General features: G+C 37.0%; 1 protein-coding gene across 1 annotated transcript in view; it reads right to left on the bottom strand.

Annotated features, from left to right (window-relative positions):
• Nucleotides 1-12,192, bottom strand: part of PRTG (protogenin) — a gene marked incomplete at its 5' end in the record, with an annotated part of 48,431 nt that extends 36,239 nt beyond the window's left edge. Inside the window, 9 exons of the mRNA XM_010297468.1 lie at nucleotides 701-889; nucleotides 2,080-2,385; nucleotides 3,460-3,624; nucleotides 7,514-7,761; nucleotides 8,403-8,562; nucleotides 9,162-9,320; nucleotides 10,465-10,602; nucleotides 10,918-11,051; nucleotides 12,048-12,192. Coding sequence (XP_010295770.1) covers nucleotides 701-889; nucleotides 2,080-2,385; nucleotides 3,460-3,624; nucleotides 7,514-7,761; nucleotides 8,403-8,562; nucleotides 9,162-9,320; nucleotides 10,465-10,602; nucleotides 10,918-11,051; nucleotides 12,048-12,192 — 1,644 coding nt within the window. The remainder of the gene's footprint in view (nucleotides 1-700; nucleotides 890-2,079; nucleotides 2,386-3,459; nucleotides 3,625-7,513; nucleotides 7,762-8,402; nucleotides 8,563-9,161; nucleotides 9,321-10,464; nucleotides 10,603-10,917; nucleotides 11,052-12,047) is intronic.
• Nucleotides 12,193-24,283: the final 12,091 nt, after the last annotated feature.

The raw sequence follows: 24,283 nt of genomic DNA, 5'->3' as shown, positions 1-24,283 counted from the left end.
AAATTATCAGTTACATATGTAAACAGAAGCACCTTCTACCTAGGGATAACACTAACATATCTGTATTAATATACATCACAAGAGCTGCAGGAGGAGAGTCAGATGATAAACTGAAAGACTCCAGTGGGACTCAGCAAGCTGTGTGCCCTAATCTTTGTGCTCAGTCCTGCAAATATTTACCAGTACTCCTTAAAAATATTAACAGGATAATAACATGCACAAGGGCTACTTGCTACTATGGTGAGCAAGCAATGCTTGTTGTGCAGTATAGCTGCAACAAAAGCTACAAATACCAGAGAAAAAACTTTGGTATTTTGTGTTAATCTTTCACTGTTACTAGATCAAGCATAAACACAAAAGCAGAAAAAAATGAGTATTAAACTGAATATTAAAAAGACATGTCATATAGTAGCAGTATTTATTAACCATAAGTTCTGTATCTTGTGATAAGTAGTTGGGTGTCCTTCTTCCAACTTACACAAAATATACAAGATCCAGTTATCTAAGTGTTGTACAACATATATTTTGGAAGAGGATTATTCCATCAGCAGCGTAACTCAAGCTTGCAAAGATTATTGTTGGGAAAATAGATGGCCAAACCTAACACTGTTGCCTTACAGGTCTAATGATCTAAGCTCTCTAAGATGTCTTTTGACTTTGCTGTCTTCCGGAACAGTTAAGAAATATTTTATATACTCACCTAAACCACTGACAGTATACTCAAGATCACTGGCATCCAACAGAATCGGTCCATTCTCCTGTTGGCCTTCTTCCTTGTAATACAGCTTGTACCCTTGAATAGTTGCAGTGTCCTCAGAGTCCTGTTGCCACTGTACTGTAATAGTTGTACAGTTCATAGGCTCCAAATGCAGCTCAGGAGACTTTGGTGCTGGTTTTAGAGAAATATATATAATATTCTTATATTCTAGAAAAAACTAATTTTCACACAAAAATCTGGATGCCCATCAGTCCAAAGTTCACTCAAGACTTAGATTCTAGGTCATCTGTGTACTCACATAATTATTTCTTTATTATGATATCTGACTCCCTCTAAGCTACTCTAATAAAAAAATGTTTCTATTCTGTTTTGTCCTAAATTTAATTCTGCATATTAATTAATTAATTAGATTTATACAGTAGTTATTTTTAAAGAAAAATGAAAACACTTCAAAGGAAGTTATAAAATTACCTCCTGTTTTAAAGTGAGCCAGAGCAAGTGTGATTAACATCACAATTCATCAAATGCTAATAATTTGCTATAGTAGTCAAAACTCAATGAAATCCAAAGTGGATGGATGTGGACTACAGCTAAGAAATAAAGTTACAAATTCAAATCTAACATCTTTTCAAGCCATCCATGCAACGTTGAATGCTCTTCTGCATGACCTTACTAAATAATAACATAATCCAAAGCTCAATTATAACAACTTAAATTAGACTTCAACTATCAAGTCAATTTGCATATTCAAAATACATGTGCATTTTGTTTGTAATAGACATACATGCATCAACTCCAATCTTTTAAGTACCTGTACACACTGCTAATGTGTAGTGTTCCAATTTGCAGAAAGGTATTTACACTGAATAACAATGGGGTTTGGAGTTGTTAGAATTTTTAATTCAAATTATGTAGAAGAGAATAAAACCGTGTTATCACTGGAAATGAATCTACAAGCTAAAACATTTGAACATTTGACAAACATGAATTAAAGTTTCCTGATGTTCCTATGTTCGAACATATGAACATCGACATGTGGAAACAATCAAAGATTGACATAAAAATAATATATCAGCTTTTCCTTCTCCTGTCACATATAAGGCCTTTTATAAGACAGATTAGTTCCTCTTCAACTTTTGATCCTGAAACTATGTATTAATTGCATTTAATTTATTAAAGGAATCAGAAGCTTTTGTAGATTATGCACAGAATCATGGTTAGAACACTACTTTCTAGATCACCAGAAAAAGAACATGTAATGTAATGCATATCCTTGCACTACCTGTGAGAAAAATGTGTAGCCTTCAAATGAAGCTTGTGGTTGACCCCATCTCCAGGCTGCTGGTAATGTTAAGAATTACCTTTCACACTTGTAGCTTTGGGAGTCCGGTGGGAAGTCCACAAAGATGCCTCTCCCCAGCCAATCCTTGTTGCAGCAGTGATACGAACCAAATAGACACTGTCAGGCCTCAGGCCTTCGAGGAGATACTCATCTGAAGTCCCTGGAAGCTCCAAGACTTGGATTTTGGTCTCTGTGCTGAGGCGGAAAGACAGACGGTACAGAACCACCTGACCTCTCCTATATTTTGCAGGAATTGGCAGCCAAGAGATAAGAATATCCGTAGGACTCCTGCTCGTCAAACTAATTTCAGGAGCTCTCAAGGGAACTAAAAAGGAAAAGACAAAGCTTTTGAGCTCAAGGAAAAGAGAGATGGAAAATTCTCATCTGACATCTTAGCCTATGATGAGATGCCAGTAATGTAAAAGTAAATAATCCAGGAAGTTTTGTAGATTCTTGTTTATTTTAAAGATAACTTGACACTGCTCATACTTCTCACCTGCTGCATGCAGTATAGCCTTAGCAAGCTCCTTTTGGTAAGGCCCTCAAGACTTTCTTCTCTTATTACTGCCAGCAGTAATCAAAGGCAATCAGCACCTTACTGTTCTGACAAACTGTCAAGGTTAGATGCAGCAGCTTAAACTGAGTATAGACAACAACCTTTACTGTTGAAGACTCAGTGCATGTTCTCTTCCGCCAGCAATTTAGTGAGGGTAGTAACTCCTGGCAAAGAGACAGGCAGACAGCTGGAACTGACAATGTACCATGGTGCCAAAGCTTAACCCTATTAGAATTTATCAAGCAGTTCTAATGAACTATACTAAACAGTTTGTTGTTGCCATGGTGTTCAGATTAGTTTAATGTCTGCACAGAAATAAGTCAGTACAGTCTTTTGACAAATTCTGATTCTACTAACAAGCACATAGACAAAAAACAAACAAAAAAACCTTCCATATCAAACGAAATACCTTTAATTTTTTTTTTTTGGTATAGCAAATTTTTATTCCAAAATTTCCTTCAAAATTTGCAAAAGATGCAGTGGGTGTGCGGTTTGATTTATATTTCAGATGCCCAGGAGAGTCATAGAGACTAAATCCTAGGCTATCATCAAATTCTCAACACTGAGGGAGTTCTTGGAAGACCGAGAATACTTATGTACATCATTTGATGAAATGTCTTTTAACATAGAAAAAGACACCGTGTAATACACAATGTTGCCCTGTCAGAATGTTTTTTATTCTTATTCCTTTCATTAGCTGGCTCAATCTTACATCGCACGTATCCAGAAGTCTCACTGATGTCAACAGAAATTTGGGATGCTCTAGAGCTGTTTGCACTGGATTGCACATTTCCATTCAGTGCAACTAAAAATGTTCACTTCATGCAGTGGTATTTGTCTTACCATCTTCAAGGGTGTGCTGAGTCACATGGTCTGACATCTGACTGGCTCCCAGAGGCATATAAGCTACAATATAGAAGGTGTAGTTGCTGGCTGGTTCCAAGTCATCAATAATGTAATGGGTTGTATCATTTCCAATGACCACTTGGTACTCTTCATTATTTAAACCTGGCATAAAACAAACAAAAATTCCTGATAATCCCTAAACATCACAGTATCTTGGCTTTAAGATTTTACAAAGTTATTTCATGTTCTTCCCCAGCCTACCTCTATTTTTTCAAACCTACTAAGTAAAAGCTCTTTTATTCACAGTAGTAACTGTGTCTTGCTGTGGTGTAGATTATGGTGTTTCAAGATTTTCCTGAATAAGGGATGCTGAATGGAATTCTAAACCCTATTTAGAATTTGTCACAACAAACTGTGCCCAATGTACAGTAACACAACAGACAAGCTCTAATAGCCTTATCATTCATACCGAGCTTCTAAATCTATTTGTTTAGAGTCAGGGAGGTTTTTTCCAAAACCTATTTACAGAGCCTTTCTATAGCAGACTGAGAGGAATGTGAGGGCTCCACTCCATCAAACACAAAACAAACACCACCACCACCACCCCAAAAAAAGAAACAAACAGAATTTATTCAGCAAAGGGATCTCATTTTAGCCCTGCAAATTGTATTACATTTGATTGACACGTTTTTTTCTTTAATTGGGAGAGAGGCCAGTAAGAACAGACCAGAATGAGCTTCAAAAAAGTTTGGCTCCTTAGTGAGCTGTTAAAAAAAAAAAAAAAAAAGAAAAAAATCTCTGCAATTCACATTAAAATATGCATAGCAATGCATGCAGCAGTCCTTGTCTTTGTTGGGCTTTATTCCTATAGAGGAAGGCTATAAAGTGGAATAAGTGCAGTGAAAGCTGCTGTGTTAACGAACAATTAACACCAAGTGCATGTCAACTTAATCAAAACTCTGTAAGAGCCAGCTCCTCCTCTTCACAGCTGAATTTATAAACAAAACGAAAGGCAAATTCCATCATTAAGTTTTCCCACATTTATGAATTAACTTGATAGCATTTTAATTAGACAAGATTACCAGCATCTCACAACAGACTAGTTAATGGCTTGTTAATTAGGAATTGCAAGACACGATTTCTGACCTGCTAAACAAGATCCTTGAGCTCAAATTAAAAGGACTTGTTCTCTCATTGAATGGATTGCTAGGCCTCATGCAGAGGCCCTAATGAAACAGCCATAATAGAGAACAAGGCTTGCCTTCCACTACAATCAGTGTTCCCTTTGTGCCTTTTCTAAATCACTAACAAGGAATTAACACACTCCAACATGCACGCTCATCAGACCCTTATTCTTCTTGCTACTATGACCCCGATTTGAATGTAAAATATTCTGCTTAAAGAAACAAAAAACAAAAACACAATAAAAACACCTGTTAGTTTCTTCAACTAACTTGATTAAAACACTAACCTTTTTTTTTAAATAGGACCTGAACTTGTTTTTACAGTGAAACATCAGAATACTAGAGTTGTGAAATTAAATGATGATTGATGGTATCTTTTGTATTGAAAGCGCCTACCACGTTGTGAAGTCTACAGAAAAAAACTCTACAAAACTGCATATGATTAGTGTATTATCCAGTTTTCCTTTCTGTTTAAAGCATCAGTACAACTTAGGAGACTTAACAAGCGCTGTCTTTCTTTTGCAGCAATATGTTCTTTACTCACACTGACAAATGTGGTTCCTAACTAAAACAAGAGAGCAATATATGAACATAAATGTATAAAGTAAAAAGTTACACGTGAGAAGCTTTAAGCAAGTAGGATATTCTTGTTAAGTCAGATACATCCAAGATAATTTTTAATCTTCATTAGGGCCTGAAACATGGTGTGAGGGCAGACTGGGGAAAGAGAGGCTGAAAGGAATAATGAAACCAATACATTCATACAAACTATTTACATTAATACATAATTATCCAGAATTCTTACAGAGTAAATAAGGTGTTGACAATGTCAACAGTCTATGTTAGCACCTCTATGGCCTGGTATGGTGTAAATGTCATCAAAAGATTTTCCTTAATATTTAATTTGCATTTCTTTAAATATAGTTGCTTCTAAATTTACATTTGAGAGACAGCTGGTGTGATACTTTCTCACAAAGGTATTTTCTAGGTTTTCAATAATGCCTCTGATATGTGGGCAACATCCTCAGAAAGGTTTACAGACTATCAATTAGAAAGCAATTATTTTTACAGAAGTGCAGTCCACTAGCCCTTGAAGCTCAACATTTTTTTCTACAAAACGAGACAAATGTGGTTTTATGTCCTGATGCAGATCTTCTGGCACTACCTAATCATGTTATCAAAGAAAAAACGCATGCAGATCACCTACATTTTGATTCCCACCAGTGTAATTACTCTTCGTAACACAGCCCTCTCCCCACTCTCCCTGTGTGGTTTGCTTTACTAATGTGAAAGGATGCACGACAGCATTATATTAGATAAAGTAAATATCACAAGACAGCCTGGAAAGATGAAAAAACGGGTATTTGAGAAAACAAGTTCAAATAAATCAGAGTTTTTTGGTTGGTTGGTTGCTTTTGTTTAGAGTTTGTTTTGTTTTTTAAACCAAGACACACTACAATCTCATTTCACAAGATACAACCTTGGGATAAGCAAGCAAATACAGCGATTGCAAAACTACTTTACAGAAAACACGTTTCAGAAGATACCTCCTTTCACTACTGTGCAAGAGTATTTCCTGCACAAATACACACTTCCCTAAGGACAGTTTTCCAGTTTCCTTTGAAGTTACCCAGCCTCTGCTCTCTACGCTGGCACCGGACACACCATTACCCAGATAACTTATCTAGTGTGACTTTATTCATACTAGGTTTAAAAGGGGGTTGTGAGCACAATACCTCAGTGACTGAAAGTGTAGGGGGTAATTTCCCACACCTCTTGTCCTCATTATCTTTTAAAACTCTTTCCTTCCTTCCTTCAGACAAAATTCTCTTGTGTCCTGAAATATCCCACTTGCAAAAGCAAAGGCAGCTATTCCTGCATCAGTATTAGAGTAATTAAGCTGTCTTTCCTGTCCTCTGCTTAGCAGATGGCAGACTGGTATTCCACACAGAGCTGAGCATCTGCAGTCCTGTCCTTGAATAAACCACTTAACTGAATAGAAATGGAAAAAGAAATCACTCTTAGAGAACAGAGCTGCACAGATCCTAGTTTAAGCCACGCATCTAACAAATTTTCAAGTCGTTTGGCAACCACTTCTCCCACTTACAAAAAATGCCTGTTTTCTATCACCTTAAAGATTACCTTAAAGCAATTACATAATGCTAAGGGATTTTAAAATATTTAGCTACTCATTTTTATTCTAACTATCCATTCTCTTTTATATAGGAATTTATATATCATTTCAGAGACTAGGATAAACCATTCATGGCTATTTCAGCTTATTTCAGTTTAAGTACACTTTTCTCACTATAGGAGACCAAGGGATGAAAGGAGAGCAGATTTTACCATTCAGCCAATATTCATTCTACGAGAAGATAGTTAAGCCAATAAAGTATCAACTATTCTACTCCAAAAGCCAGTAAAGTCACAAGAATTTGGGGATCTAGACAAAAGAGCTACCTCTGGTGAAAAGTTCAACTCTGTAAGACTCCATGATTCTGTTGCATGCTCTATCCTTCCTTGCCAGGCACAGCCAAGGAATAGACTAGGCTTCCTGAGGACATAAGGAAACCTAGACAGTAGTATAGAGGCCCCAGGCTTTAAAGTCCATTCCTAACTTCAAAACCTGCTCACTGGAGTGATTGGACAAGGGTGTGTTGGAAGAACACTCAGTCGCACAAATGAGATGATGTGGCAAAAGCATTTTTCCCTAAGCATGCCTGCTGGCATTACGACATGCATTTATAAGCTGGTATGCTCTGATGCAGTCCTGGTTATGACCAATTCAAATTTGACAGTCTTTGCAAGGATATTCAAGTTCTTACCACATACAAGTAGTTAAATAGTATTGAAATCAAACTGCTTACCTTCTGCTTTCATGTAATGCACAGAGTATGCAATCACTTTGTCTGAATTATACAGTGGCCTCTCCCATGCTAGCAGGATTGCTGAGCTTGACATTGTTTCAGCATGGACATTGTAAGGTGCACTGGGTCTGTCTTCCGACATAACCACCGTAAGCCTGGCCCTGGAGAGAACAGATCCCTGGCTATTCTCAGCCATGCACTGATAAATGGCATCATCTTCAGGAATGATCTGGTTAATCACCAACTTACTGAAGCCAAAAGGAAGAAAAAAGGGGGAAAAAAGCTCACATCTTGGATAAATTTAGCTCCACATGATGCAACAACAGATATGTTTGTGTCTGCTTCATGAGTTTAGCATAACTGACTTTCGCGCCACAAACTCTTCTATTAGAAATGGATGTGCAGCTGTGAAATTTAGCAACTTGAAGTTTTCCTCAAAATCCATGTTTAAGTTTATGCCTGCAAAGCCAGTCACAGTGAAAATAAACCTGTAAATCTACTCCTCACCTGCAAAAAGCAGAAGCTCTAGGGTTGTCATTTCTTAACCAACTCTTTAATATGAGCTGCTCACTCTACAGAAGTAGTGAGATTGAGCCTCAAACAACTAGCAAGATTCTGGTCTCTGCTACACTACTGTAAATCTAGAGCACTCTGGTGAAACTCTTCAATTTTCCCCTCAGGTAAGGCAGTAATCACAAAAGCTTTGCTGAGGATTTTAGCTATTGACTAATTTGCATTCCTTCTGCCAAGGAAATGTGCATAACCATATTTAATGTCCAATTTCATGTTTACCTGAGTTATATCTTGCTTGGCTATGTTTAGTTACTGGAATTTCATCCTTTGGTAGCACATCACTAGCACAGTTCTCATACAGCAATTGTAATCTTACCTGTTGTACATTTTTATTCTACCATTAGAGTGTATCCTCCTTCCGTTTTTTAACCATGAAATTTTGGGGACAGGATTTCCTTCTGCCTGACAGGCAAAACGAGCAGTACCAGCTCTAGGCCTTGTTAAACTTTCTGGCCATTCCACAAATGAAGGTGGAGCTACAGATAAGTAACGAGGAGGAAAAAAAAAATAAATCAAGCCCCCACAAATTCAAGGACAGTCAAAATAATAATGAAATTTCCATACACAAACCTCTCTCCTCAGGCCACTCACACATATACCCACACAGAAAGCACATTCCATGTAAACAAAGCACATTTGTTTGAAGATACAGACTATCTGCACAGATAGCAAAATTTCTACACATTTTTGTTTATGCATTTATGATAATACAAAAATCATAAACTCCGGCCTACAACATACTGCTCACAAAGTATACATATATATTACATATTTCTGCTTTGTTACGGGATTCTTTTCTGTGTTGAAAGCCTGTCTTGCTAGAGCAAACATTGCACCTGGATATCTCCAAGTGCAAATAAACTGCTAGTTTATAACTCAAACATGGAGTATCTCACACTTTTTATCTAAGTCAACAGAGAGAAGGCAGCCACAGTTCTGTGATCCGTTTCATTTCTGCAGTCTACTACAGCCCTCAGTGTGCTATGTTTGAGATAAAGATTCAGCCCAGTACATAGCACAGCTCAGGACAGACATGAGATGTTAAAACACACTGTGGAAGTCAAAGCAGGCTCACCCAGCACAGTGAGAGTTGCCATTGCTACCGTGAAGTTTCGCGTGCCTGGAATAGTGGCTCGACAGACATAGACGCCTGCATGCTGCACCTTTACGTCAGAGATCATGAGGTTCCCATTTCCAAGGACACGTGTATTGAAGACGTCAATGGACTTATGGTCTATTTGAGAGAGTGGGAAAATTGTGGTTACAAAGCTGTTCAATGTAATCTAAATAACTTACCTAAATAGGGTTGCCTAGGCAGTAATGGCATAGAGTTTAAAAGTCAAAAGATGCAAAGAGAAATCACAGATGAGCTTTCAGAGGTTTCCATTTGGCATGTGCTTTGCTCTTCACTCTAGTTATTTGACCATTCAGGTAACTGGGTCTCACCACTTGGTAAGTAGTTTATATCTGAAATTCACCATCACCGCTAAAAAACTAATGTCGTCATCTCAGTTAGCCTCCCAATTGCCTTGCACTATGATTCAGTTCATCACTACCAACATCCACATCATCTTTACAAACAGGGATCATCTATCTCCTTCTGAATTATGCTGGGGATAAAATAAGTATATTTGATTACCAGATGTTTTCTTCTATTGTCACAGCAAATGCTCTACGACTGTTAGGTAACTTTTTTCTTACTCATTTAGCTACAAGAGCCACTGAATCCACCAGGAAAGATATGTTTATTTCTCCCGCTTTTAGAAATAAAAATGTAGGAAAACTTTCCATGATTTGCTTCTATAGGTACAATCCTGACTTTCACATTTAGGTACATGTCAGAATAAAACCTGAGGTAATTTTCATGGAAAAATGTGATGCACTGATGAATGTTATTATTCCTATCACATTCCCTCTCTTCCCCCCTTTCCAGGCAGGCTACTTGGGGTTTGACTATATGCACCCATAGTCTAAATGGCCCATTAACACAAGCTCCAAATCACATTCACATAGTGCTTCTAAGAAGAAGAGAGGGAAGAAACATTTACAGGATTTTTTTCATAGGGTGCAACCACTCCAACCTGCCGTAACTCACCATTGATTCTACTCCGAGTCGCAGACCCCTGGAGGTCACCACCCTACCTGACCCTTTGCCCACACTGTGGGATTGACAGCAGAAGTCCAAAGCCTTGGAAATCCTCAGGGCTTCTTAACAGCAGTATGAAAGTATGCAACTAAAAGTTTCACTTAACCTAACCTACTAATTGTTACCTGTTATATGAAGCCTTAGAAAATAACCTAATTGCTGAAATCCTTTCTTTCCAGTTTCACTTCCTCTCCACATGCTGAAGGTCATATGCTGTAATTTTAAGACCTACCTAACCGGCTCCATGAGATGATTGGCTTTGGATTCCCTGTGGCTACACACTCCAATATGACAGTTTGATGAAGAGATGCCGTAACGTTTTGAGGACCAGCTATTATAGATGGCTTGTGAAAAGGCTTCAAGTCTGAGGCTTTGGAGGGAAAAAAAAATTAAAAAAAAAAAATCAAAGAAAGTCAGAACAATTAAACAAAAACTTAATTAAATATTAAATAAAACACGGCTTTTTTTCAAGGATGCTTAAAATTATGTTTACACCAAAGCCTTATTTCAGTAATTGTGGAAGCTTACATTGAACAATATTTTAGCCACAAGATACAAGCAAGCAAAATTACTATTTGGGCAAGTGGTTCAGAGGACAGTTACAGCTCTTCAACACATGTAAGTGGTTTTGCTATAATGTAAAAAAGAATATAAAGACATTGAAAAAACCTCACATTCTGAGTACCTGGAATAACACTCAGCACTGCCTCAGTGCTTTTACGTCTATTGGCTATTGTTGTGGCAACACATCGGTAATTCCCAGCATCCTTCTGTTCAACACCATAGATGTGAAGAACTCCTGTGGGTAGAACGGTTATCCTGTCACAGAAATAAAAAAAGAAACGTTGATAAACGTTCAGCCCCTGAACACACCAGCATGGAATTAACTACTTGATTTACTAACAGCCATTGCTACACTGACCTGGGAACAACAGGCTGGAGACTCAAAAACATTCTCTATACATGACTCGCCTCCCTGCATTTCTGAACTACAGGCAAGACTCCCCCCAGCATCATGATCAGAGCAGAGGAATTTACTTACAACAAGCAGATCTTTCTCACCCACAGAAGCAACCACTCCAACCTTTTTAGCCAGCTACTACATTCATACTATTCAGGTTAGCTAATTTTTGGCAGCAATTTCCAGCATAATTGGTATACTGTTCCCAGAAACCCACCTATGCTTTCAATTTTTATGTTTCTCTCTTTACTTTCATTTGCATGCTAGGTATCTTAGACATGTTCAGCAAAAGTTACATGTCAAGAAGAATGGGAGTAGGTTCAACGAATACAATCTGGACAGGGAAAGAACCTAGCAGGGATAAGGCTGTATGCTTTAAAGTTAATCAATTCAAGAGAAGTGCCCCTGCGCAGAATTCCCCTAACATAACGTGTTTTAACTCAATTTTCTGTACATATAATTCTTTATTGGCCCACTAAAGAAAAGCAGGTTCAGCATCAATTCTTCTGTGAAAACAATCCTGCTAGTTCAAACCACCACCACAGCCAAAGTCCACCTATTCTGCATCCCACGGCAATTCCCATTCCTGAGGATGACTTGCATACAAAATTCACCATAGGTCAATGACTACTGTGTGGCTAATAGCGGGTGATTCTGGTCTGCACTCATAACACCTATTTAAAATTCATTAACAACATAGCTATTACTAGCTATTTTCATGGTTGACATACTATACGTATGGAACCTTTTTTATGTAATGGCATTGCAGGTAGGTATTTATATTTTCTTCTTGTAGCAGGCTCAAAATTATCACCGAAAATAAATTACATTCTAAAATGTGTATCTCTACATACCTGTCCATGACTAAAGGTAAAGTTGTTCGATTCACTTCCCATGTCACAGTGGCAGGAGGGTTTGCTGTTATTTTACAGGCAAATCGAGCTACTCCACCTTCTTGGACCTCAGTTGAAAATGGCTGGACTTCAAAAGCAGAAATGGCTAAAAATAAGAGAACATGGAATTTAAATTACTAAAGCGAGGAAAAATTCCTAGCTAAACCAAACTCCAGATCATAGATCAACTTGCAAAAATACACAGGAATACTTCAAATAGTCCTCTTTTCTACATGCAAAGAAAGGTAAGTCTAATTACCTTGTCAACTTTGCTCAATAGCATGGTTTCATTGGTTGAAGGTTTACGTAAAATAAATTTGCTTTAACCTAATTCAGTAAAAAATGTTTCAATGAAAATAAAAATTACACTCTCAAATTGACTGGCATGCAGCTGGAAAGCATATAAATTATTAAACTAATGAAGTTCACGTCATTTCAACTAGTTTGGGACTGGCCCCACTAAACTTCAAAAAAACCTTCACTGCAATAGAAGATTTCCAAAACAACATTCAGTTCCTTGACAGTCATATTTTAGTCCTTTAATAATATTCACTTTAGTAAAAGCATTTACAGAGTTGTACAAGTTCATCTTTGACAAGAAAAAGAAATCAAAATAAAAACACATCTCAAAATAAGTTTAATCATGTAAGAACACTTTAATTCCAACATTCTGAACAGTCACCAAGCAGACACCTGGTGCAGAGCATCAATATGATTTTGAGCATTTACAACTTAAGAAGTTCACAAAATTGAGCCATCTGAAGTGGCAGATCAATAAATACCTTCCAGCTAACAGACATCTAAGAAATTGATCAGTAGTTGGATTTTTTTGCTCAGAAAATAAAAGCCAAAGGGAAAGGAATATAAAACCCTCTGATTACTTGCTTATTTGCTGCTGCTTACAACATTATTAACAGAAGGAACAACTCTTCAGAGGCAACTCCTTTTAGGTAACTGCAACACAAATAACTCCACGCACATTTCCACCCCCTATAACTGCAGAGGGAACAATCTCTGCATAAAATCAATGGTACTGATTTGTTTTTTAAAAAAATCAGATTTCAAATAAATTTCTACTCTTTTATAAATTATACAGAAACATGATTTCAATAGATAAATCAATATTAGTAAGTTACCCACCTCTTAACATTCTAGTTTTGTGTTGAAAGAATTCCTCTATTTTACTTGTTTATTAATTGAAATATTTTTTCATCTTACTTTAATATGCTCTCAAGAATGCCTTTCTGCATAGAGGACACGAAGTACTGATGCACACACCAAGCATTCTAACAAATGCTCCCTCCCCCCTCCATTTTAATACTATTGCATAGCATCAATAGATTAATATTGGAGCATGAAGGAAATGTGATATAATCTGGTTGCTTTCCCCTCCACGCACAAATGAACTCCTAATATGGGCCTCACTACGTAACTTAAACCTATTACTAGAATATCTATTTCACTTCCCAGGTCAGAATAAATCCTTTTTTTTTGCACTGCATTCCTGTAGGTGCACCAGCACTGACAAAATGAGCATTGCTAATCATACCAGGTTCAAGAACAAAACAAAAAAAACCCCAAGACTTGCATAAAGATATTACAACAGAAGTCTTAGATTTAAAGCCTGTTGAGGGAGACACAAAAATAATTCTCTCCTTGAACAGATTTTTCTTTTGGTTGCTAAGTAATCATCAGAAGAAAAAGAGACTTAATAGTCCTTTGCCTACCTACAGAAGTTCAGCTTCACAGAACCGAAAGACTCAGTGCAAGTCAGATAACCTGCATGTACACCAGGTTGTTCCCATAACTCTGGATTTGCTTTCTGCTGAATTTGATGCAGTCTGACCCTCCTGTAGTTTTTCACCATGGGGGGTAAGGATCTAGGCTTGTCTTACTTCTTCCCTTCCTCCTCCTCCATTCAAATTCCTCCCTACACAGACAGCGTGTGTTCACCTGGAGTCAAAACAGTATTTCCCTAGTGCTGTTCTTAACAGGTTTTCTAACAGAAAATGTAGTGCTTTGCAGTTTTCGTGTGTTTACTGAAAGTCTGTTGTAGCAAACTAGGGAAATCTGCTTAGCTTTTGAAATAAAATCTCTAGGAATGTAATAAAGGCACAGATAATAAGAACACCACAAATCAACATGAGTTTCAGAGCCATCATGTAGCACAGCTGCACCATACGGCCAGTGGTATGAGAAAGGACCATTTTAACAGAGCAGAAAGGTAATTAGAAACACAGTCTTATCAAAGCAAAGCTCTTACACAGCTTTAAAAGTTTCATCTCCACAAGAACTATAAAATCACACCCAGAATTTTCTTATATTGGTACAATTACTTAAAGGGACAGAGTGAGTCAACAGAAACACAATATTTAGTTTTCATTGATGTATATAAAAAGAATTATTTATTTCCACACATCCAGTACATTATAGCTGAAGATTAAAGACAGAAGTGAGACTCTCAAGAACTACAAAAGAAACTGAGGAAGATTAGTATTTCACAGAACACAAAATGTCATCATGATAGCAAGCAAGAACAGGTTCAGCTATACTATTTAGAAAATCCAACGCAAGTTGTTAATTGAAGCTGATACCTAAATACCCTTTTTCCAGCTGAGCAGGAACAACGTATTTCCTCAGAAAAGTAATCTTTAAAGATAGCAAAAGTCAGAACTATGGAGAACTGCATCAAATCTCCAGAAAAACTCATTAATGTTAGTAAATGTGGCTTTGGAAACAAAGAGTCCCCACTTACCTCTCATTTAAATTTATACATAGTTTATCAGTTTAGCTCAATAGTTGCTCCTTCTGTATCTTGTTTCTTTACGCAAATCTCTGGTTTCTTCTTAATTCTGACTTTATTTGTTCCAGTAAAATCTGTTTTTACAAGTCTATTGCTGTCTCATGAAACCTGACCTCTTTGTAACAGCCTTGTTTTCATGGCAAGCACTGATACCAACTCAGAACCCCAAGAACAAGTCATTAAAGCAGTGCTGTTAAGAGGCCAGAGCTCTATAAAATGGATAAGAAACAAAGTCTCAAGAGACATAGGTTGTTCCCGAAAACAACCCTGCAAAATGCAATAAATGTAAGTGCCTTTTTATTTGAGTTTTCCCCTTCTTCTCCAGTCTATTTAATCATTTTGTTCCCAGATTTATAGCCAAAAGAAAACAATGTTACTCCGAGAAGCTGATGCTCCCACCCTTTTTAACTTGCAAGATACCAAACCCTGCCTACAGAAGAAAAAACAGTAGTTATAAACTATTTACATTTATAAATGTCTGCAATTTATGTGATGGGAAGATGTGTTTGTATAGTTACTTTTGAGTATGAATATCTTTGATGGCATAAAATACACAGTTCTGTCCAATAAAGTAATCTATACAGAGAGAAATCAGATTTCAGTTCTGGTATGAGTTCCCTCATTTACCATTGAGCAAATATCCACCAGCTCAAAAACATTATTACTTGCTGACACACACTGATTAAATATTAGAGAAACACTGCTGGTATCTCCTGCACCACACATGGATTGAATACTATCCTGCATACATGGATTTAACTATTATGGTACAAAAAAGTAAAACTTAAGCAGCCCATTCCTCACACCTTTGTTTGTTTTATTAAATACAGCAGAAGTCCTTCACTCAAGAGAAGGAACACAACACACAACCATTTCATTCACTTTTGAAATGAAGTCCTGAAGCTCGTTCAAACACAAGTCCAGGTGACTTGTTCCCTTATATATATGCTGCACTTTCTACTCACTTTTTGTCATTAAGTGATTTTCTGAATGACCTTTATTAAGAGGTAAAATAAATTGCAACAACGTTTATTTTTGTTAAAGCTTGCTGGCTTCATCACAGCTGACACTAGCCCAAGACTGGACTGCAACTGTATAATAAGGAAACTGAAAAAATGGGAGATAAAGCCCCTGAAGTGACATTACTCCCTGAACTGAAACAGTAGCACGGAATTGGGTTTCATCTAACCAGAATGCTCTCCAGCACATGACACCAACCACTTAAGTGTTTCTCAAGAGATAATGGCCACCAGATGAACTGCTCAGGTGGAAAGAACAAAAGTGCATGATGCCATTTGGAGAACCTGCATGTTAATGCTAGTGAGGATTACACAGTAGCCCTAACCTTCAAATGAAAGCAAGAATCTTTTCCTTTAATTCTCAGGTGAAGAGGTTTCACTTGAGAAAAATAAACTGGTATATTAAAGAAAAAGTCATGGCTTTTTCCAAAGAAATGGATTTCAGGACAGCACATGACAAATGTAATACTGAATTTCATCTTCTTGACCTAGTTTTCGTGGTGTGCTCTCTCTCTGAAACTGTTTTAAAATGCAACAAATGTGGTTTAGGTATATTTATTAGAGTTTAGTACTAAAGCCAACTTGTACATATTTTCCTTGAGTTTAATGTGATTTCTCAGTCCTTGCAGGAGTGAGACTTAAAACTGGAAAGGAGTTTTGACAGGCGTTTTGGCTATATGCACACATATTTCTAAATTATTTGCTACTCAAATGCCACACTCTGGTCTGGATCTGGATTGGGAATAACCTTTACATGAGTACTGAGAGATCCAGACATGCAGCAAGCCTAAAGATACATAGCTGTTCTGCCCATTTCTGATGAAGCAGTTGAAATACAAAGAGCTGGAGTGGTCATCGAGTGATCTAATGGGTGGATCTTTGCTGAGTTTCCCAGGAGATGCGAGTAAAAATTAAATAAAGTATTTTGGAGCTCAAGTTCTGTTTAGTACATACAGTTCAGCAGTGAATGTCACACAAATGGAGCGATATGGGTAAAGTTTTTCATAACTGTAAGTGAAAAGGGATTATTGTGAAAGGGTGTTCTGTATGCGCTACCACACGCACAGTGATTTCTTACATTACCCTTAAAGTTTTAATCAAGTGCTGTTTGACATAGAATTACTATTTTTAAAATGTGAGGCATAAAAGTGAGAGATTTCAGGAGAAAACAGAACCTGACCTGTAAGGAAAGGTTAAAAGAGCTGGGACCTGATTAGCCCTGGGAAAGGAAACTGAAGAGAGAAGCGACAGTCTTAAAAATGTACAAAGGAGATATTAGAGAGGACAGGGAGCAATGACTCTCATTTATCAGTAAGAACAGAAAATGCTGGAAGAGGCTTTAGCTCTAGCAGGGGACGTTCAGGTGAGGTTGTTAAAGGGAAATGTATTAGCAAGGAGCAGGCAACGGAGGTGATACAACTGCTAGCAAAAGGGGTGCCTGGGCTGTTACCTAGCTCCCCGAGGGCAGTGACACTGCCCCTGCCATTTCTCTCACACAAATGCTACAGTAAAGATCCTTTCACAAGGAAAATAATTTTGTCCTTCAGAAACATCAAGCATCTATTAGTGTTTTGGTATTTTTCTCCAGGCAAAAAGACAATTCAGAGTAGATTTGTAAGAAGGTGGTTCTTCAGTTTTCCAGCCCTCTGCCTCCCCCCCACCTTCTCTTTCATTCTTCTTTGCTCTTTTGAGCTTCATCAGCGTAGCGCATTTTACATCGATAAGCCCTAAAATCTGTGAAGGTAAGATAATGAAGCTAGTATAGAAACAAAAGGATATCTAAGAAAGAGTCAGTGCCAGAAGCACCCCTCAGTAGAAAACGAGTGTCAGTCAGCAAACGATACCCAAGGCATAACAGACAGCTGAGGTGTACCACTGCTAACCTCACCTGGAACCACTATTGCTGGACACTAGCAAGTGTGTACACTTGCTCTTCAACAGCTGATGCATTTGAATTAGCTTCATCGATATCCTTACACATCTCCATTCTTTTCAAGCCAAGTGAGTCAATAAATGTGTTTCAGAGAAAAAAAGTGACAAGATGATCAACAGGTACAAGAGGTAGCCTCTGATGCCTCAAGAGCTATTCAACTACATTGGAAAGAGGATAGCTCTACTGATTTTCAAAAACAAAACATCAACTTACTTATTTAAAATTACACATTCAGGTTTTGAAAACAAGTTGAATCGGAGGTAAGGTTTATAGCAACACAAACCTAAACTCTTCAGTCAAAAAACACCCAGACTATCTTTAATCAGTATAGGCTGCAGTCTACAAATGAATGTTGCTTTTTTAGAAAGACATCTGTTCAAAGAGAACAAACACAAAGTGTGTGGGGAAATCCAAATCTTTCAAAGTAAAATATTATTGGCTTTTTTTCCTAAATTATGAAGCAGATTATAACCTGTTGTGGTTCAATTTAATAGTCTTAATCTTAAAAAATCCTAAAGCCAACTTTGGCATATAACATACAATGATCATAGTGCCAGACTGAAGTATGGAACCCTAAACACACACGGAAAATCTCTCCAGATAACTGTAAAGTCTTCTAAAATGGGATTTCTAGGATGCAGGTAGCTCTGGAAGCATTTAAAATGCCATGTTTTTAGTAAACTGCTAAGGAAGCAGCTTATACATCAATTCACACAAGCACATAGCCTGTAAATGCCATCAAAGCAGATGTGTATTTTGCTCAAGGAGTTGGGAACACTCTGCTCCTTGTTCACTAAGAAATGTGGCTACAGGTCTGATTTAAATTATTACTTACATTCCAGATAGGAGACAAACATCTCTCTTGCATTATTATTTAAAAGCAATATAATATCCTCCCAATGAAGTCGCCAAAGTACCAAGAATCTCCCAAATGACTCTGAACATCTTCAGTTACCACTAAATATGAACATAAAACTGTGGATATGCTCATATAAAGTATGAACATCAGAGAACCCTAAATTCTAGCAGGGACTGCTTTAAGGTTCTTGATCTAACCTGTCCTTACAATTCACTGTGTCATGATGTACTCAAAAAATTTTCAGTAACTGTTAGGCTACTAGACCAAGACCAAACACATGGACCAGGATAATTTTCTTGTAGTCTCCTGTGTGAAACTCTTTATTGTCTCTTTTTTCCTACTTAAATTGTAAATTTCTTGGCACAGGGACTACGTTTTTTTCTGCATCTACTCAATTACATGCAAATGCTGCCTTCTGCATGTATGAGGCCATATCTCAGTTGACAACAATCTTAAATCCATTAATAAGGAAGCTGGACTTTTCTTTCCCTTGGGTTCTCTCCCCACCCTGCTTTCCCCACCCCCCCTCCCCTTTTCAAGTTTCTTTTCATTAATACATGTATTATTCAGCAGAACTACCATACTGAACATAGGTGCTACAGTTGGAAAAAGGTATTATAATGCTCAGCTTTTCCTTATAGATTGCTGTTGACTTTTTTTGGTCCAAATTATATCTGTTTTCAGCAAAACACTACAGACAAAATTCAGGTAACTCCACATCACTGTCTGCTCTGCAAAAACTTGGAACCTGCAGTGTTGTGGGTCAGTGGGAACGTGAGTAGGACCAAGACTAAGAGAAAATTTGCAATGTGTCAGCCTGACTTCACTCAGTGAATAAATTTCCTCTGTTTAAAGAAAATAAAATTTAAAACAATACAAAAGAAAGAAGAGAATAAATTGAAAGAAGTATCATAACTATGCTGAAGTCCCTGTTTAAATTACTGTAGTTACTTGGACCACTTACACAGAAAAAGTACTTACTTTGAAGTAAGTACAAGTAGATCTGAAATTTTAAGTCTGGAATTCTGGAAAAGCAACCAGACAACAATCTACTGTCGTCACAGTGGAGGCATTGCTACAGCTGCAGCAGCAGGAAACAAGATCAAGACAAAATTCAATTTTACTGATATACTAAGATCAGATGAAGACAGCAGCACCATAGTAAAGAACATGTCTTCACATAATTATGAGCTAAACATTTGAGGAACAAACCATTTGACATCCTCTTCATCAAGCTGGGTAAAATCCAACATAATTGGAAGAAAACCAAAGTATTAAAAAAACGCACACACGCACACAATGAAAGAGGAGATGACGTGTTGGATTTTGCTTCTTGAAAAGTATTCTCCTTTAATTAGTCCTTCTCTAACTTCAAGAATCAGACTTGACTTTATCTTATCTTGCTTTTCTTTGAAATGCAACGGTATATGTTAACTTGGGGCCAAAACATTAGTCCTCCAGTCACCTTCACCACTCCAGGCATCAGGAAGATTTGTTTCTAAAGTATGAACCTCTGGTAGTTGAGTTCATAAATGCAAACATCTACAAAGACTTTCTCTTCCTTCAGTCTCACTCATTGTCTGCAATTTTTTATTTTCCTCCTCTTAATGGCTGCTATTTTGGGCAAACAACTGAATTTGAGACAGAACTGAGTTCCATCTGTAAGAGGAAGTGATATCATCCAGAACAGATCTGGCCCTTTCAGGCACAAAGAAAAAGTGTCAGTTCATTCTGACTGTTATAAAAGAGTAAAGAGGAAAAGATTGTAATTCAAACAACATACTGGCAATGGCATCTTTGTAAATTACCAAAGATTTAACTCTTCTGAGAAATTGGAAATGTTGCTTTTTCCCTAAAGCCAGCTGTTATTTTTTATTTCTGACAGCGTGGTTGGAAAAATAAGCTTAACTAAAATACAATTTTTCTATATCCTTGCATTTTAAAGAAATACCCTGAAATTGCATAGTTATGTACTACTATTGCTTAAAACTTTAGTTTAATATACTTCTTTTTAATTAATAACAAAAGATGTATACAGTGCCAAAAGCATGATAATTAAAATCGTTTGGAACAAAATGAGTCTGTCTCTCTTTCTTACAAAAAATCAGAAGCATCACAAAATAAATAAATAAATAAAACACCAAATAAATCATACAGGCTGCTGATATCACTGCCAAGATGTTAAGAACTCATAATGAAAATTCTGGATAATGCTATATCAGGTGCTTAACTTTTTACACTAGAAGTTTAAAACTGTATTTTTTCCTCTGTATTAATCCCTAGCAATAAATGCTATCACACATTGACCTATTGATGAGCTGAGATAGCCTAAAAGCAACTGATAGCAATAAAAAACAATCGTCCTCTCCTTCTCCTCAAAATCTAAAAACAGAGAGAGGACTGTAGTGTCCACAAGCTCATCCTATGCCTCTACTCAAATTCATTAGTTCATAAAGTAGGGCTCAAGATGGTGGTTCTTCTCACTTGCATGCTTAGAAACACCTGTAGTGTGAAAGGGAGGAGAATAACAACCGATCCTGTTCCAACTACTCACACACACTGCACATGCTGCATACTTGCAGGGGAGAAGGGCAGAATATTGTACATTATCCTTATCTAATACACAGGCAAGTCTTGTTTAGAGTTTGAATCTCTAACACCAGTATCCGCAGATTTTAATGTTCTTGAATTAATCTGAGCCCAACCACACCTCCTGCCCAAGAAAGGCAGTATGGACCCAGAACTCCAACTGCCGTTCTTAACATTTCAAACAAACTTTTCCAGACAATTTCAATTCCAAAAATAACATACATTATAAAGGATTATTGAACCAGTTCATCACCATTTTAAAATCCATACAGGTACAGATACAAATATATACTATAACTGGGACAGTTAGAGAAACCACAATCTTTAAGCTATCCCACTTCACATCACTGATACCTTGGGAATAGCTTTGCTAGAATGGCACCTTGTATCCCCTAATTCCCAATTAAACTAAATCCTTTTAATGTGCAACAAGGAGATTGCTGCTATTAATCCCTGCATTTTAATGAGGTACTAACACTAAACTGCTAGACATGACTTTAAAATCAGTATTCACTTGAATTATGTAGAAATGTGGTCATCCTTGTTAAAGAGTATTCATTTTACCCTTCTGTTTTGTTTTCCAGCTTCATATTTTGAGCTTTAATTTCTGCCGCTCCTTTGTTCTATCAAGATAGTTACTAAGAGCTCATTCTTAGAAAGAAGACAGGATACAGACCTAAGATTACATGACAGAGACATGCTAGTTTGCCATTAATGAGTATGACATTTAATTTCCCAATCTGAAAAATAAAACTATTTTCCTGGAAAAACTAGAGGCTAAACATCAAAAATGACCAAAAAAAAAAAGGACCTAATTCAGACATTACAGAACAGAAAATTAGTATTTTAAGGAAGAGGGGAAAAAAAAAAACAATGAGAGAGATATGGAATCAAGCAAACAGTAGAGTTACGGAAATAAAAGGACTCCTCAAACAACAGTATCCTGTCAGTTTAAAAGCCCTTATAGCCAGGTGTAGAGTTTTTACTACTAACATTGCTACAAAGCAAGGCTTAGTTGGCACCTAAGTGCCATATTCTACAGAATTTCTACAGAAATATTTCAGTACTTTTCAGATTCTTTGTTAATACCTTCCTCCAGAAACATCTGAACATGCAGGTCAATAGCTAGCAGAGAGTCTTTTCACAAGACAAAAAGCCCATGTATCTACAGAAGAACTACTGTGCTGGCAGGATGAAAATTCTACAGAAAAATTTAACTGTGTATTTCGCCCTAAATCTATACTGCCAATACCTCAGAAAAATCAGGTGATTTTCCTCAAGAATAGTTTTGAAAAATGCCTCTATAATCAAGTGGCAAGGAAACTTCCTTAAAAGAAATGTTTATACCTTGGCTTACTGAAATTAAATCTGAGGGGGAAAAAAAAAACTTCCCTTTGGTCACTAAGCAAAAGTTTTACGTTTAAATTCATCAAAATTTTTTCCACAAAAAATACTAGTTCGAGACAAAGATGTCATTCTGGGTATGGTAACAAGTTATGTTTCCTTTAGTCTACACTGAAATGAAAATTAGTGACAAAAGTGCAAATAACGCTCCCTTTTTTAATGAACTCTCTCTGCATTGTTCAGGAACATACAGAACAAGACTGCTGTGTATACTGAAAATATCAGCAAGCAGGATAACATTTAGCTTATCACCATGCTATTTGTGAAACAGATTAGACTGTATATTTTCACAGATATTTCTTGAGTTAAACATATTTCCAGGATAAACCTAATACAGCAATTTTATCTTCCTAAAATGAAAACAAAAAGATAAAGAAATGTTCCTCTGTGACTTTACCAATTACAATTAAAATAATAGGGAGGTTAAATGAGACTGAAACTGCTGCACTTATTTGACACTATCAATAACTGATATGGGACACCTATTAATTTGTCTATCCCAAAGATTTTTCTTATCCATTTGCCATTTGGAATCTCCTAGCAGGCTTTTTAACATTTTAAAGAAGGTGGAACTACAGCTTGTACAGAATACAGTCATATTCCACAGTGATCATTATTATTCTGATGCTTTGGAAAACTCTGCAGAGGGGGAAATTATACAGCTGCATTTTTAGGAGCCACTAGGTTAGCACTACAACTTGGGTTCTTCTTCCCTTCCTACCATTTTTTTTTTCCTAAGACAAAGAATAGATTTTATAAAAATTGTATGACATTTTGGGAGCTACTGGCATAGGTTATTAGCATCCATGCACTTTATGTTCACAAATCCAGAGAGTCTGAGACACAGATGTCTAAGACTGCTGACAAATATTTCTTCATTTTTTCCAATCTGTTGACACCTGTTGAGCAGTAGAAGTCTTATCCTTGATTTCAACAGGCTTTGAGTCAGGGCCTTACCTTACAGAGACAAGAGACCCTTCATTGAGAAAATACTGTGCCTCTGCAATTCTCTAGATGATGTGTGTATTACTCCAAAACTCTGGCATATATCGCTTTATCAGGATCAGAAGGAGGGAAGAAGGAAGACTGGAAGTTCTGCTGGTTTATTTTACTGATCTTTACAAAGATTTTTTTTTTTAAATGAGTGCAAAATATGCCAGTTCAACTGAAAACACAAACCTAAACAATAAAACCCACATTTTTTTAAAAAAGGTCCAAATACCGCAAAAAACTAACACTATTAGAAACACCATTTCTACAGTGTGAAAGACATCTAAGCACACAGAATGAGCCAGGTTTGGCCATGGAATTTGACATTCCCCAGAGACAAAACTGATCCTTCACACCATGTGCTCCTCATGTTTCAGTTCACAGAATACTATTGGCAGGTTGTAGGCGAGGAGCAAATCTTTCTGAGGCATTAGTCTGCGAGATCCTCTCACAATCACATTTTGAGTTTTGGAGGGACAAGAATTTGCTTGCACATAGGGGTTATTACAGAAAGTGTTCACCAATAAATACCAAGGAGACCCCAGATGAGGTAATGAGTGAGGATTTGGGCTATCTGCCCTTTCTACTATTCTCAGTTCA

This window comes from Phaethon lepturus, unplaced genomic scaffold, assembly GCF_000687285.1.
Source record: "Phaethon lepturus isolate BGI_N335 unplaced genomic scaffold, ASM68728v1 scaffold39680, whole genome shotgun sequence".
Taxonomy (NCBI): domain Eukaryota; kingdom Metazoa; phylum Chordata; class Aves; order Phaethontiformes; family Phaethontidae; genus Phaethon; species Phaethon lepturus.
Note: the sequence above shows the minus strand (reverse complement) of the source record. Positions and strands in the feature narration are given on the sequence as shown.